This window comes from Urtica dioica, chromosome 1 (assembly GCF_054948205.1).
Source record: "Urtica dioica subsp. dioica isolate 48M chromosome 1, U.dioica_male_clone48M_v1_H2, whole genome shotgun sequence".
Lineage (NCBI taxonomy): Eukaryota > Viridiplantae > Streptophyta > Magnoliopsida > Rosales > Urticaceae > Urtica > Urtica dioica.
In genome coordinates this window covers 2,686,677-2,703,683 of record NC_142756.1, presented here as the reverse complement: position 1 = coordinate 2,703,683, position 17,007 = coordinate 2,686,677, and the positions used below count along the sequence as shown (strand labels likewise).

The window sequence follows — 17,007 nt, the reverse complement described above, 5'->3', positions numbered from 1 at the left end:
TGGAAAATAGTTATTTTTACCTTGAGAATATTCTCTTAGAATATTCCAGTGAGCTCTCCCGCAGCGGAAGTTCCGGCGCCGATCGTTGATTCTCTGGCTGTCGAAGGACCGGAGATTCCGTCCAGTTCGTTTGACTCCTGCGGAGAATCTCCGGTGATGTTTCAGTCGACTGGAAGTCCGGCTATGTTTTCACCGGCGGTTTCGGCGTTGGAGACGGCGGGTCGGTGGATGAGGATAATAAGTCTGAAATTGGTGTTGTTTTTAGTCGGGTTTTCATCATTTTGGCCTGTTTAGCAATTTAAAGCTTGTAATATATATGTACAGTTAAGTAGGGTTTTTTTTTAGTTTAATTATGTGCTCGTAATTATTGATTTTTTTATTTATTTATGATTTGATGGATGGGCTCTCTTTTTTTTTTTCTTTTTTTTGTCACGAGCGTCTTTCTTTCACATTCTTTTTTTTTTTCTTATACAAAATTTCTTTAATATGTTGGATTGTTTGTAACAATTTTTTATGTAGTGTATGAAGAGCATAGCTATGTTTTTAAGAAATGCTAGGATTTTTTCATACACAAATTCCCCGTTCTCATGCATGAAAGACACCTCCAGAAAAAAAAAAAAAAAAAAAAAAAAAAAAAAAAAAAAAAAAAAAAAAAAAAAAAAAAAACAAATACAAAAACTTTTCATGTCAAACTACGGTCTTATTTAAAAAAAAAAAATTCTACTTCTTTTTGTTCTAGAAAATGCTAGCTAGGATTTGTTTTACATAAATTCCCGTTTCCATCATTTATCTATCTACTCAAATGAAATATTCGTGAAATCTCCCATTAAATTAATGATAAAAAAGGAAATTAACTAAATAATTAATTACAAAGTTAAAAGAAAAAAAATCAAACGACAATGGTAAGTATTAAAAAAAGTGATTGTAGCTAAATAACCAATTTAAATTTATGAATTTTCTCTTTTGCTCGCGCGCGTATGTGTGAAGATAGCACATATATAATCTTTATATTTTTATTTCTTAAATAAATGTCTAGTTTTATAATTCTTTAATCCGTGTGTATGCAGTTAATGTTATATCAATCACTGTTAATTTAAAATATACCATAAGTAATAAATTCTTACGGTGTTAAAATACTCGTCTTTTAGAGATATTCGCATTGATACTAGATTTATTAAAAATTGAAGTCTTGATCAGCACAAAAGCATGTTAGCCTTTTTAAAAAGTAATATTTGATATTTATTTAATTTATTAAAATTGTGATAAAAAATTTTAATGTAAGTTTTGAATTACACTTATATACCAAAATCTTTTGTTTTTATTTAGAACAAATACAAAAAAAAAAAAAAAAAAAAAAAAAAAAAAAAAAATCTAAAAGTCAAGTAGAGTGTTACTAAAAATCTTGTATACTGCCTTGCTTTCGTTATACATACGTATTAAATTGCATACTATAAGTAATTCACTCGGGGGCTGAAACCATGAGAATATCCCCCCTCATCATCTTCTGGTTATTGCGACTTCAAATTCGATCGGTTGGAGAAGAAGATGAGATTTTTCGGAAAGTTCTCTGATTTGAAGAAAACAAAAAGGAATCAATTGAATTAATGAGAGCAAATAGCTCGACGTATTTAAATACAAAGAAATGTCAAATCAATCAACGACTCAAAACAACCGAGTCTAATAAACGACCCGTCGTATAAGTGATTGATTAGAAGACTGAAAGAAAATGACATAGTTTCGGTAATAACAAAGATACCGTAAAAATGCATATGAGCTTCAGTACTAGATGAACCAAAGACGGAGAAGCCAGCGGTTTCGTGAACACATCATCAATCTGATGATGTGTCCGAATCGGCAGCTACTTGACCAAGCCTCGTTGAAGATGCTCTGACGAAATGTAAGTCAATCTCTATGTATTTGGTTCTCTCGTGATACGTAGGGTTCGAAGCGATGATGTGTAGCACTGCTTGGTTATCACAATACAAAATTGTTGTACTAAGCTTCTGCAGGGCTCCTTGTCATAGTTGCCTGTTTCTTACACTTCTAAGCAACCAAAGCATTCATTACAAAAGCACAATATCCGATTATTGATCGTCGAGTATCAGGACGTGCAACCCAATCTGCATAAAAAAAAATAAAAAAATAAAAAAAAAATAAAAAACCACGTAATTGAGTGGTAGATTCAAATGGATAAAATAATACTAATCTAGGACTGGACTTGATGTAACGTAAAAGATGATTGACTGCTTGTAAATGTATAGTCCTCGGAGCCTGCACAATAACTCATTTTTGAATGCATGTGTGACAACAACATTCTATATCTTCACATAGAATTGACAATAACTCATCCTCTTTGAAGACTTGACAATAACTCATTGTTGAATGTGTGACAACGGTCTCATCGTATATCTTCTTAAGACCCGCTCAATCCCCATACACAGACCTCTCTCTCTCTCTCTCTCTCTCTCTCTCTCTCTCTCTCTCTCTATATATATATATATATATATCATCATTTTACTCCTTTTTCCATTTTTTACCATAAAAATGTACAAATTAGCCCACCTGAATAACTAATATATGTATGTAAATATGCATTGCTTTCGTTTCTTACTGAATCAATCTTTTGTTAATCAATAAAAGGAACACTAGCTGCCATGTGGACACCGTTTTCTGTGTACCTCATGATTTTATGCATTGAAATAATGAGATATTTGCTTGCTATTGCGTTGCCATTTCCATGTGACGTAGCAGTAGAAGAGCGTCGTATCCCTCATGTGGGCTCGAAAGTGAACATATAGCTCTCATTAGGGCGTAAGATTTTGAACCCTAAATCGTCGTTATTTGACTTGCATCGCAAGCCAACCCAAACTCCGTCCCCCATGGTGTTGTTGATGTTGATGCGCACCTTGTACGTCGATAATCCGGCCACCTTGTTATTGCTCTCGCTCCCACTTCGATCCCATTTGCGCTAAAGAACGTTAACGACCGACGACAAAAATAGCGTCATCACAGTGATAATATTCGCACTAATGAGTTTATTCGTACATAAGAAATCCATGAATACTAGCTTTGTCTTTGATATTTTTTTATTATTATGTTTTTCTTAAAGGATCTTCAGTGGTTTACCTTGTTGTGAGTTGTGTTTACTATTATAAATTTATGGGGCCATGCAAATAGGTATATCTCTGCTGTCCATGTTATGACCACGTTCTAATTCACTTGTATAAATTTATGGGGGCAAATAAAGGTATATCTCTATGATATATAATTGATCAAATTTATGAGTATGAGTGCACTTCGCAGCGGAGGCGTAGGTGGCGGAGGAGGAAACAAAGGTGGTAAAGGTGGAGGTTATGATCGCGGAGGTGGTGAAGGTTACGTCGGTGGCCAGGGATGTAGGTGGCGATCGCTAGTCTAAACGTTCGACGGTGGTGTTGACGTATTCAGAAAATATATATGGCTATAGATTTACATATTTGGTACCTGTTATGTGTTGTATTCAGTTGTAAATAGTTATAAATATAAGTGTAAATATTATTAAGTTTATGTCTTTCAGATTTGTTTTTGTGTAATCATTTTGTAAATAGTTGTAAATAAGAGTGTAATCACTATGTAAATATCGGTAAATAATAGTGTAAATACTTGTAACAATAATAAAAATTATAATCGGCAGTTTTTTTTTAAAACTTGAATTTTCTTTTTCGGAAGTTCTATTTGATTTTGAATTTAATTTTTTCAACACTAAATGATAATAATATTTTATGCAAATTAGTTATAATTTTGGAATATTCAGTGAATCTAAAGAATAATTTCCATTTTATCGCATTTAGTTATGATATTCAAGCCATTTAGTCTTAATGATACATAGTATTTGATTGAATATTGATATATTACGTGTATTAAACAGTTAAGTCATTTAAATCTTTTTATTTTATTAGTTTGGGCGGGAATGCTGTTATGGATATTCTTGTAAAATTACGTTTGTAAATAAAATGCAGTGGTTATTTATCTAAGATTTATGAAACGTTGGTTATTTAGCAATATCAAACGTTTAAGTTGACTATTTTCCTAATGGACCCTTATTTAAATGTGCAACACAAACTCAACATTAGGTATTTTTTCCGCAAAAAATAAATAGTGATTATTTAAGTGTATGTTTCCGAAAATATTAGGTATTTATGCCGTCATTTCTCCTTAAATTATTATTGCTTGTTGTTTTTCTGAATTTTTATAATATAATAACCCTAGGAAACATTCTCAAACATTGGTAATTGTTGAAAACAACCAGTGCTCCTTATTCTCAATAAGCAAAACATCCATTGGTGGAACTTAGAACATTACATACGTACGGAAGGAAAAAGAACATATATGTATATAATATTTGAGAGTTCGTCGGTCAATTTTTATTCCACTTGTAACAAGTTTGGTAACCTTTGCACTTACAGGGTCCACTTGGCTTGAGGTTCCAACAACACTCGTAGCCACGGGGACACCGATGTTTGTCTCTCGAGTTTACATAAGCATCGAAATAATGAGATATTTGGTTGCTATTGCGTTGCCATTTCCACGTGACGTGGCAGTAGAAGAGCGTTGTACCCCAAAAGTTGGGCTCAAAACTGAACATATAATTTTCATTGGGGCGTAGGATTTTGAACCCTAGGTCGTCGTTCTTTGACTTACAGCGCAAGCCAATCCAAACCCCGCCACCCATGGTGTTGTTGATGTTGATACGCACCTTATTCAACGATATTTTGGCCACCTTGTTACTACTCTCTCCCACTTCGATCCCATTCGCGCTGATCATCGCTAACGACGACAGAAACAGAGTCACGACAACAATATTCGTACTAATGTGTTTATTATTAGTACATAATGAAGCCATGAATACTGGCTTTTCTTTGAATTTTCTTTTCTTTCTCTTTTGATATTATGTTGTTTTGAAATTGTGATTAATTAGACTTTTGGTGGTTCTATTTATCTACAAGATTTGGTGCGTTACCTTGCGTTGTGACGTTGTATTTACTATTTTTTAGGCGAGTCAAATCATATGGTATTTTTGTGTGCGTGGGTGTGTGAAGATGGCACATAATCTTTGTACTTCTAATCCTTAAATAAATTTCCAATTCTTAATTCATGGAGTTCATTTTTTATATGATTATGATTAATATTCGTACTAATGTGTTTATTATTAGTACATAATGAAGCCATTAATACTGGCTTTTCTTTAAATTTTTTATTTTTTATTATTTTTTATATTATGTTGTTTTGAAATTGTGATTTGACTTTTGGTGGTTATATTTATGTACAAGATTTGGTGTGTTACCTTGCGTTGTGCTTGTGACGTTGTATTTACTATTTTTTTAGGGGACTCAAAATGAAGGTATATCTCTCTCTATTCTCCATTATGATCACGTTCTATTTCAGCCGTGTCTATATAACAATAATTAGGCATTGAACCGAGCAGGATTCTGTTGTGAAAAATGTATCTTAATTAGAAATGACTCTCTGCGCTTTGCTTCCTAATTTTTGAATGATTTTATCTACGTCCTAGTCACTGTTTCTTGTATCGTTTGATAAATATTATTACGAAACGTTGATAACCGAATTTGCAATTTATATTATATATTGAGGGACAACCATTAATACCATTAGCTAGCAAATTTTTGGAAGATACAAGCATTGATCAATTTTCAGTCAATAATTATTTCATGTGTCAATATTAATATTATTACAATATAAGTCTCCAAATTTTAATTTTCTAAAAATAAATATGAAAGAGTGTATTTACTGTTTCGCGATGTCTCTTTATGGTATTCTTAATAAATTATCTACCAACGGTGAATTAACCAGATTAATGTAAAAAATTAAAGCTGTAAATAAAGATACTAGGAATTGATAACCCAATAGTTCAAAAAATCATGCCTACATCTGGAGAGATGCATTTCCAGTGGAAATGACTTATATTATTAGTGAATTCCGACTCAGGCTCCCCTAAGACCGAGTCTCCTCACTTCCACTCTCAACACTCTCACCAAGTAGTTGATCAATGTTTATAATAGTACGTGATCTACTACTGTTGTGACTAGCTAATATACTATTGACTATTCTCTTGAATAAAATGATAGTTTGGCTATAATTTTAATTGACCGCTCAAAAATTGGCTAATCACTTATAAATCTCATAAAAAGATATGCATATAAATTAGAAAAAACTATTATGACTAGCTAAATGACTACTCTTTATTAAAACTCTAACCAAACTACCCAAATATTAAATAAATAGCCGAATTCATGACGGCGTCTCCATAATATGTTGCATGCATCTTGCTTTAGTTTTTGCTATTTTTTTTTTAATTGTTGATAATTTAACTAGAATTTTAACCTACAATATTTAAATGGGCTATGAGTAACTCTCTCAAAAATGAAGACACCTATTTTGGTTCCGTTGCTTATTTAATTTACGTACAGACAAATTTCATGCCAAGTAATTGATGCGAGATAGGTTATAGGAACAACGTAAAAAAAAAAATAAAAAAAAAAAAAAAAAAAAAAGTAGGGAAAAACGCTGGGGTTTAATATTTAGGAAAAATTATGTAAAATAGCTATTTAAAATTTTATAAACAAAATATATATACTCCAAATTTTAAATTTTCAATAGAATAGTTAACATTACATTCTCAAATTTTTTACACTATCATTGAACTTTTTGAAAATTTATCACTTAAAAAAAATTAAAAAGTAAAAAAAATTGAAACCTATCACTAATTTCAGACAAATCTTAACACCCTAATTAATTATTGTTTCTTCCAAAAGTTGAATGCGAGATAAAGGCAACAAATTTTTTTTAAGGCTTTCATATTTGAATTACTATATCTCTATCAATTAATAACGTTTGAAAATCTACCGAAATCAATCAATAAATAAAAAGAAACGTCATGAGTTGGAACAATATTATATATAAATGAAAGGAAAATCTAAAGATATACATATATCATATCAATTATAAATGAAATGAGAGTGCGTTGGTCATGATTATTTCTTCCAAGAAAAACAGTCTGAGCTATGGCAGTCACAAGGTCCTTGGCGCGTGATGTTCCAGCAACACTCGGAGCCGCCGGGTTTGCATCGCTTTCGGTCGACCTTGTCGGCATAGACGTTGAAATACCGATTTGTCTGTTTCCCATTGGCTTCCCATTTCCATGTGAAGTAGCAGTGGAAGAGCGTCGTTCCCCAAATGTTGGGCAAAAAAGAGAACTTGAAGTTTTTATTGGGCCGTAGGATTTTGAACCCTAGGTCGTCGTCCTTTGACTTGCAGTGCACGCCAATCCAAATCCTGTCACCCATGGCGTTGTTGATTTTGACGGTTACCCTGTCGTTCCAGTTCAACGATGTAACGGACACCTGTTCATCGCTCTTCTCTTTCTCTTGTCCGATCTCATGATTCGCGCAGATTGACGTTAATGACGATACAAATAGGGTTACGACGATAATACTGCTAATGTGTTTATCAGTACGTGATAAAGCCATGAATTCTAGTTTTTGTTTTTTTTCGTAATTAGGGTTTGAGTGTTGGTGATATTATTTTATAGGCATTATTTGGTGGTTTACCTTGCGTTGCGAAGTTGTATATACTATTTTTAAATATCTATTATTTACAATTTTTCTTCTATTATATATCGATTGAATCTGTCGAAAACTAAAATATTCGTTTCCATTAATATTGAGACAGCAGTTTATGATATTAATTAGCTAGCGAATTTGCGTGGGTAATCAATTACGAAATTTGTCAAAATAACTGAATCTCTAAAAATTTATTTTCTAAATATATTTACGATATGAATGCGTCTATATATATTATAATTCCAAGTTTCTAGTTTTCAAGTCTAGTCTTTATGTTTGAATTGATTACGATATTTAGTGGGGCATATATGCTTACCATTTTACCTAAGAATAGATTTACATGATCTCGTTCGATGGAATATTTATTATTAAATTTTTTAAAGATGATATATATAAGCTTTAGAATTTCATTATTCAATATAAAAAACAACAAAAGCAGTCTTTTCCTGGCCAAAATTTTTCCACGAATCAGTCATGTCTTCAAAATTAAATTACGTACTGATTCTTGGAATGGACCTCTATATGTGGACATCAACGCGACATAAACTCTAGCTATGAATATTAACTATAACGGATAACATTTTTCCCATCTTATTTTATATGAATTTTAGACCAATTAATATCTGAAAAAAAAAATGGACAAACGTTTTTGACCGATGTGGAGGCTGGTTACAATTTTAATGTTTTTGTTCTTATGAATGATTATCAAAGTCAATAGCAGCACAAAGTGAAAACATTAGCAGCAACGTCTTAAATCGTCGCCAAAAGTTTACAAATATGTCCCTGAATATCTTTAACGACGCTTATAAAAACATACAGCGACGCTTTAAAACATCACGGTTAATAAAAAATCAACATGGATGAATTTTGACATCGCTGTTTCTCAATCAATATTACATTTTTTCACTCCTATTTTTGTATTTTTTATTTATATATTAAATATATATTGTTAAAATGCTAAAAGACACAAAAGTATATACATTATATTATGTACAATAAATCAGAAACCTTCGTTACTAAAGACTCATTGAAGTTCATAAGACCAAGTACAAGTACAAATTATCCACTTAGCTAGTCTAGGTCCATGTCACCGTCGTGGTCACTCTCGTCCTCGTCTTTGGTAGGCATGATGTTTCCATACAACACATATACATATACATATACATATACATATTTTTTCTGATTAATAAAATAATATTTGCGGTATATGAAAAAAGATCTTGCTTCTCTGCGTCCATCGATTTTGTATAATTGGATGTCAATATATTCAAACGTGTTAGCAAAATATTACAAGATAATATATGCGGTAACAATAATTAGACAAACTATATATGTAAATATAATTAATATAACTTAAAACTATGCAGAACCAACCACCGAACCACAAACAACACAATTTAGGAGGATGAGAAGAAGCTTTTGAAGATTTTCTTTCGGTGTATAGAATGAGTGCGTAAGGCCTTTTTTTTTTAGGAAGAGTCAAGCACATGGTTACAAACGTCTAAGAAAAGCGTGAGCTGCCTTACGATATGCTGAGGAACATAACGTTCAACTTGAATGTATGGAATTGATTATGAGGTCAATATGGGAATCGGGATAGAAGAATAAGTGATCTTGTAAGACGTGCAAAAACTTGTTGTTTTATAGAATATGTGATGTTGAGTGTCACTTGTTCCTCAAAAGGTTTCCAAGGAATTTATAGCGCTTTGCAAAGATATCGTTGACGATCGAAAATGGTGGAATTAATTTATAGCGCTTTGCATGAAATTACGGATTACAAGGACGAAGAAAATACTGATCCAATCAACCCAAAGTATATAGAAAATATTATAAAAATATTTTTATTTATTAAGGATTGATCAATATTATAATCAATTCGTCAGACCATACAATACATAACATGATATGTATGATATATAAATAAATAAACAAAATTAGGTCCAGACACGACAAAAGCCTGGAGCGGCACAGTCACAGGCTTTCTGGGGAGTGATGTTCCAGCAACAGTTAGGGTGACAGCGATCCAAGTCAATCACCTCGTCGTAGGCGTTGAAAAAGTGGGAGTTTCCGGGCCATGTGACGTGGCAATAGAAGAGGGTGTTGTGCGGGAAAAAGTTGGGCTCGAAGTGAAAGTCGTACTTTCCGTTCGGACCCATCGAGTGTAGTCCGAGATCGTCGTCCTTTGACTTGCAGTGAATGTTGACCGTTTCTCCGCCGCCCAACTTGTTGTTGACCGTCACCGTCGTTCCGCCGGACGGAAAAGGAGGTACGCTTATATCCGATTCGCTATTAGCGCATGAGATCATAAGCCCTAACGCTGCCACTATCGTGAGAACATAAATGTTATTATTGGTAATGGAATTATACGCCATAATTATTTTTTGTGTCTGATGTTTCTTTCAAGTGTGAGTTTATTGTATGAACTTGAGTTCGTAGTATTGGTATTTATACAATCGGAGAGATTGGAGACGATACTATCTTTGCCATATATCTACAGTCAATGGAAGTTAGGCAAATAAAGATCGAGTCTGTCATTGCTATATTTTTAGAATTGTATCTTACAATTACTTATATTAGAACTTCTGTTATTTTTCAGCTTTTAACTGCAATTCAATGCTTTGATTTTAAGTTGGGTCTGTATTTTTATAATTGATTGGATATCTTATAAGACCAGTACAATATATGGGCGGGAAAGATATCCGGTACATACATTGACTACGTTTAAAGAACCCAATTAATGAATGAGAAAAATTCGGCAATGAGTATTCGAATCGAAAGAAAAGAAATCATCAATCACTGAAAAGCTCTATGCGCGATATCCTCACTGACGTGTGAATTTCGCGGACCACTGAATATGGGAATTATAATACCTTAAAAGACCTGTACAAAAATATGTGGGAAAGATATCCGGTCAGACATATTGAGTAATAACTAGATGACAATCATATTCCTTTCAAACTGACATTGTAAATTGATTACGTTTATAGAACCCAATTGATGAATGAGAAAATTGAGCAAGGAGAAAAAACAATTAAATGTGCTGATTAAGTATATACCTCAAATATTCCAATAGACAGAAAATAAATTCATCAATCTCTAAAAAGCTCTGTGCGCGATATCCTTTATGGGTGTTCATGTGACCCGCTAGACCAAACAATTCGAAAATTCAAACTGAATCGCACTCTTATCAAATCGCCTCATTAAAATAAGAAGAAATTTAAGTTTTAACCAACTCAAACCGCAATTATTTCGGATTAGTTTGATTTTTTATAATCATAAGATTTAGTTGAACCAAACTGATTCGATTACGTTAATTCCTTATTTTTTAAAAAAATTACAAATATTTTATAGAAACATTTGCTGCAACTAGCCAATTCGTTAGATACGTTTAATTTTCTAGCTAAAATTTCATTTTATTAAGAAAATAGTTCAGCAAGTCGAAGTAATTTAATTAAATGTTTAGGTTAATTTAATTTACTTCGGCCTGGTGAGCTATTTTTCTAAGTAAATTAAATTAACCTAATCAAGTAATTCATCTACTTCGGCTTGATAGGTTATTTTTTTTTTCATAAAATGAAAACTTTGGCTATTTTTAAAAGTCGTGTGGACTATTGGGTTATTAGCCTAATTGCTCCTATTTTATATGTACTATTGTTATCATTTAATTATAATATTACAATTATATTAAACAATACTCATTATTATATTTATTAATTGCGAATACACGAACATTTGTTATTAAAAGTATTTGTAATTTTATTTTAATATGTAAAAGAATTTAGATACATGATTATATTTTATTTTATTTGACATATAGTGCTAGATATAATATATATACATGATTTTACTCGAGTTATAAATACATGTGTCGAGAAAAATAATTCGAAAAAACCAATGCAAACCAACTTGATTATATTTTTGTTTGGTTTGGATTTACCTTTCAATCAGGTTTGGTTTGAGTTTTAAATCTAAGAAATTAGTTATAGCTATTTGGATTGATAGTACATGAAAAAATCAACTAAATGAACACGATTATCCCTAATCCTCACTGACTTGTGAATTTCCCGGATGACTGACGTTCTTACCCCCAACCGCTAACTTTTTGCCTCCGACAACTAATATTAAGAACCACGACTTGTCGTTGAACATAATCTGGTTAATGATATATATTATGTATACATAAAATGCTTAATTTTAATATTTCAAAATTTAAAAATAAATTCAAAAATATACGCTTAATAATATATATTGTATATGTGTACGACTGGTTAATATTTACTTTTTCCTGAAAATTAAAATATAAAAAAAAAAGACTGAAACTTAAGATAGTGCAAAAATAATAATCATTGAACATGCATAGTGCATAAGATAGTTATATTTAGGATTTTTTTTTTATGAAGTAGTCGATTTAAATTTATTTTTTAGAAAAATGGACAAGATTTCATATCTATTGCATAATAGTCACTTATAGTGTAAAAAAATAATATATCTTTTCATATTTGGGTGAATCGGTTTTCCTAAGATTTCAAAATAATTAATTAAGTGTCTAAAATTTTAATCCACTATTTTTTTTAATTCACTTTCTATGTATATCAAATAGTTTCAAAGCTAATTCCATCGACTAGGCAACAAAATTTCAAAAAATTTAATTATGCTTTCAATTTTGTTAATCCAGTCTCAAAAAAAAAAAGTAACTTGATTTTTCAAAAAAATTAGTCTAATTTATAGTAAAAAAAAACTTAGCTAAAAACCAAATTAAGTCCCCATCTAAATAGGTAAAAATGATAATATAATGTTTGAAGTATTTTTTTGTTATATAGTCTTTTGCTACGAGAATGCAAAGAAGTGTTATAATATTTACAAATAATTAGCTGTTTAGCCATCTAAAACACTAGCAATTTGGTTTTAGCCAACCTTTCGTTAATTTCCCGTAAATAGTCATCTTGCTTACGTGGCACCTTATTAATTGAATTAGTTTTACCTTTTTGTCCTTACGCTATTTTAATTAGGCATTTTTTAAAATAATTTTCGAATTAAATATTGAAACCGAATAGGGAAGTTTTCAAATTTGAATTTTGAGCAGATTTTGAAAGATATCAGCCATTAATTGTTATGTATTTGGAAATTTTCAAAGTTGACTTTAGGTAATTAGTTTCTATTTTCATTGCAATTCATTAGGTAATTAATTTCGAATTAATTCTTCATTCATTGATATTATTTTATCTTCCATTTATTCATAATTTCCAGAATTTTCGTGCTCAAAATATTTCCATAATTTTTCAGTTTATTTACACGAATACACTGTAAATAAGCTTTGTATTTACAGTGAATATACTGTAAATAAGCTTCGTATTTACACGAATATACTGTAAATAAGCTATCTATTTACACGAACATACTGTAAATAGGCTATCTATTTACACGAACATACTGTAAATATAAATAGGCTATCTATTTACACGAACATACTGTATATTAAAACAAAACAAAAATATATAACCAACCAAACAAAGCGCGCAAACTGAAAACGAAACACCCATCCCCAAATATCAAACCGTAGAAAAAAAACCCCAAAATAATAAATTGAAGCAGTTGAAGCGGTTGTTCCCACCGCCTCCACCTCCTCCGCGACCACCGCCGCCGCCATAGCCGCGTCCTCCGCCGCCTCGACCGCCGCCACCGCTGTAGCCTCCTCCGCCATAACCGCCGCCTCCACCTCCGTAGCCACCGCCGCCGCTGCCGTATCCACCGCCGTCACCTCCATAGCCTCCGCCTCCATAGCTTCCTCCTCCTCCGTAGCCTCCGCCACCACGGCCTCCGCCTCTTCATCCGTCGCCGCCGCCTCCGCTGCGGGTGCCCTGGACGGGAGCGCTGCGGGACCGGTGACATCGACGGCCTTGGTACGGCCGCCGTTACCGGTCTCGACGACGAACTCGACTGTCTCGTTGTCGGCGAGGGATCGGAAGCCTTCGGAGTTGATGGAGGACTGGTGGACGAAGAGATCGTCGCCGCCGTCGTCCGGGGTGAGGGCTGGTGTCGGTGGCCGCGCGCAGAAGAGAAGGAGGAGAAGAAGACGGCGGCGTCGGTCTCAGCGGGATGGCGCTCGGTCTCGCCGATGAAACCAGAGCTCGCTTTTTTTTTTGGGTTTTCAATATGGGGGTTCTGGTGTTTGAAATCTGTGTTTGAATGAGAGTGAAGATTGTGTGTATATTTGGTATTAATTACAGAGATAATGATGGCCCTAGAAATATGCGGCAGTTATTATCCAAAGATTTGCATTAATTGATTTTATTTTCGCTAGGGGAACGGGCCGGAACAGTTGCGAGGATATATTGGTATTTTTATCTATGTAAATAAATCCGCCTGGCTATTAACACAAAATTAACCGAATGTTGGCTAAATCCAAAACTGTATATTTTTAGGAGGCTATTTAGCTATATAACCCTAATATTTATTCCTGATATTTCAAAATATGTAATCTATCTTTTATAACAAAAACGCTCAAACCAAAGAAGGAAGAAGAAGAAGAAGAAGTAGTTAGTTTGCACGAGATGGACGGGTATGACGATGCAGAACGACGATGACGGCGATTGCGATTGATGGAGATCGACAACTGGTGGCAATCGCACCATCGACAGAGATCAACGATTGGTGGCGACAGTAATGACGATGATGATGACGATCGACTACGAAAGATATGACAATCGAAGATGATGGTGACCAAAATCGACGACGATGGTCTCTAGATCGTCGACACTGGCCTCTGAATCGCTGCCATGTAAGCTCCACCGCGAGAAAAATTAGAAGATGAAACCGTCGCCGAGATCGGAGTCAAAGACTTCCGTACGGTCTGCTCCGATGCTGTCGGCGCGGCTGTTCCATGGAAGCGGAGTTCGACGGGGACAAAGATCCAAGAAGATTGTGAGGGAGATGGAAACATAGTCAACAGCGAGTTCGAACAATCGAGATAATTGAGAGGGATTTAGGTGACCGAGATTCAGATCGAGATCGATGACGACGGTGTTCGGCGGAGATGACAAGGACGTTCGAACAACAATGGCAATTGGTAGAAGAGCGTTTTAGAGTTTTTTTTTTTTTTTTTTACAAAAGTGATTTGTTTTTTTAGGGTAAACATGAGAGAGATCAATAGTGTTTGTTTAGCAGAGAGGTAATTTTGTGATTTTCAAATTTTGAGCTATTTTGGTTCAACTTTATAAATTTGAGCTATTTTATCAAGTCAAAACTTAAAAAAGGCTCGATAACCGCATGACCCTCATATTTATCACGCAAAATTAGAAATGAACTTGAAACGTATGGTTAATATAGTTTACTGTATAGCATTTCGTGTAATGATTTTACGGATATCGTATTCATGCATTGAACCCACGATTCAAATTTAATGCGAGGTGTTTTATCCACTAATCAAATTGATTTGATCTTCTCTGAATGGATTTAATTTGAGAACATTTGGAAATTCAGGAGCGGTGATAGACTTGGGAGAAATTGGAGTGAAAAATAAATTAAAAACCTAGAAAGAAGAAAACAATGTCTCCACAGAAGATTAAAACAGGGCTCCAATATATTTATAGTGACGTTACATTGTTTTCAGAGCTCCAATATATTTTTATTCGGTGTTCGCGTATTACACGATCTAGCTTCGTTTGACATCAGATATTTTATAACGGTATAGGAAATATATACTATTGCAATTATTTTTCGTCTTAGTAGAGCGCCAACAATTTCTAATATAGTTATGAAGTTAGATGCTATATATCTTCTTTATTAATCAATAAGAGAGCCCCATTAGTGCTCTTCATTCACAACAAACAGCATATATATACTTGGAACAAACATGAAAAATAAAACCCATACATATATATATATATATATAATATATATATATATATATATATATATATATGGCTCGTGTAGTCGTGTTGTTCATGATTCATTTCCATGGAAAGCATCTTTTAGATACGCAGCTACACGGTCCCTGGGGTGTGATGTTCCAACAACACTCACCGCCACGTGGGCACCGGTTGTGGTCTCTGGAGAATTTAAAAGCGTCGAAGAAACGAGATTGCTTGGACCCTGGCCATTCCCAGGTGACGTGGCAGTGGAAGAGCGTCGTTCCCCAGAAATTGGGCTGGAACGCAAACCCGAAGCTCTTATTAGGGGGTAGGGTTTTGAAACCTAGGTCGTCGTTCTTTGACCTGCAGTGCAAGCCAAGCCAAACACCGCCGCCCAATGTGTTTGTTATTTTGACGCGGACTTTTTCGTTTGATGGTGTAACGTACACCTTATTTTCTCCCTCCCCCGTCGCGTCCGCATTCGCACCCATGCACGCTAGCGACGACAGGAATAGCGTCGCAACGATAATATTCATGGCTTTATTATTAGTAGCAAATGCCATGAATACTAGCTCTTCTTTTGCTTTGGTTGATGTAAATGTGTTTGTTTGAATGATTTAGGGGTTTTGTGTTACAAGTAGTATTTATATACACGATTTGGTGGCATATGAAGAGCTATCTTTATGCTTAGCCTCCAGATAAAATGGTCATAGTTCTAATCCAGATGGTGTTTGTATGTAGGAAAAATGATACAAAATAATCATTTGAAATTGGTTGATTTAGCTAAATCACCTTTCTATGTATAGTCAACAATAATAATTTGGATAATTACCAGAACTTTCTATGTAGAAAATATGTAAATTAGAGGATTCTTTGCGCTGAATTCACGGATTTTTTTTTTTTTTTTGGGTATGATTTCATCTATTTCTAGTCGTACTATTTCTTGGGTCGATCACTATAACTTATGTTAGTATTTACTATTTCAGTTTTTTGGCAGATGTCTTATCTTAATTGTTATCCATGTTATGATCAGTTTCTTGGTTGAACGATTTGTTAGGGAGCATCATCCAAATATATGCGTAGGGGGTTTTTATAAGGGTCAAGCGGCTATATAGCCAAATAGAATTTAAGCTTTTGCAAAATAGCCATAGTTTGTCAACTATAAGCAAACTAGCCAAAGTAAGATTAATCTAGGCTGGATTAAATTTAATCCCAACGAACTATAAAGACAGAATGAAAGTTTTATGAAAGCTGGATTAAAATTAATCGAGGCAGGATTAAAAGTCGTAGTACTCTCAATTGGCTATTTTGCTATACCTAATGAAACTATGGTTATTTTGCAAAAGTCATAGTTTGAATTGGCTATTTCATATCATTTTTCCTTTTTATAATAGGGCGCTCTAACTTATTAGAAATTGTTAAATAGTCAACGTTTTAATAATATTTAGTAATTAGTCAATATTTGATGTAATAAGACAAAATAACTCTTATTTTTTCCCCTCATTCTTTGTCAAAAATATATTAAATGAAAATAATTT

General features: G+C 33.4%; 1 protein-coding gene across 1 annotated transcript; it reads right to left on the bottom strand.

Moving 5' to 3' along the window:
• Positions 1–7,031: 7,031 nt before the first annotated feature.
• Positions 7,032–7,526, bottom strand: LOC149406319 (S-protein homolog 3-like). Its single transcript, XM_089611946.1, has one exon. The coding sequence runs from the start codon at positions 7,524–7,526 to the stop codon at positions 7,032–7,034; it is 495 nt and encodes a 164-aa protein (XP_089468072.1).
• Between the last annotated feature and the right edge of the window lie 9,481 nt (positions 7,527–17,007).

What these genes read in the sequence shown, in the direction of transcription:
- LOC149406319 (XM_089611946.1), bottom strand. Translation starts at nt 7,526, where the DNA reads ATGGCTTTATCACGTACTGATAAACACATTAGCAGTATTATCGTCGTA.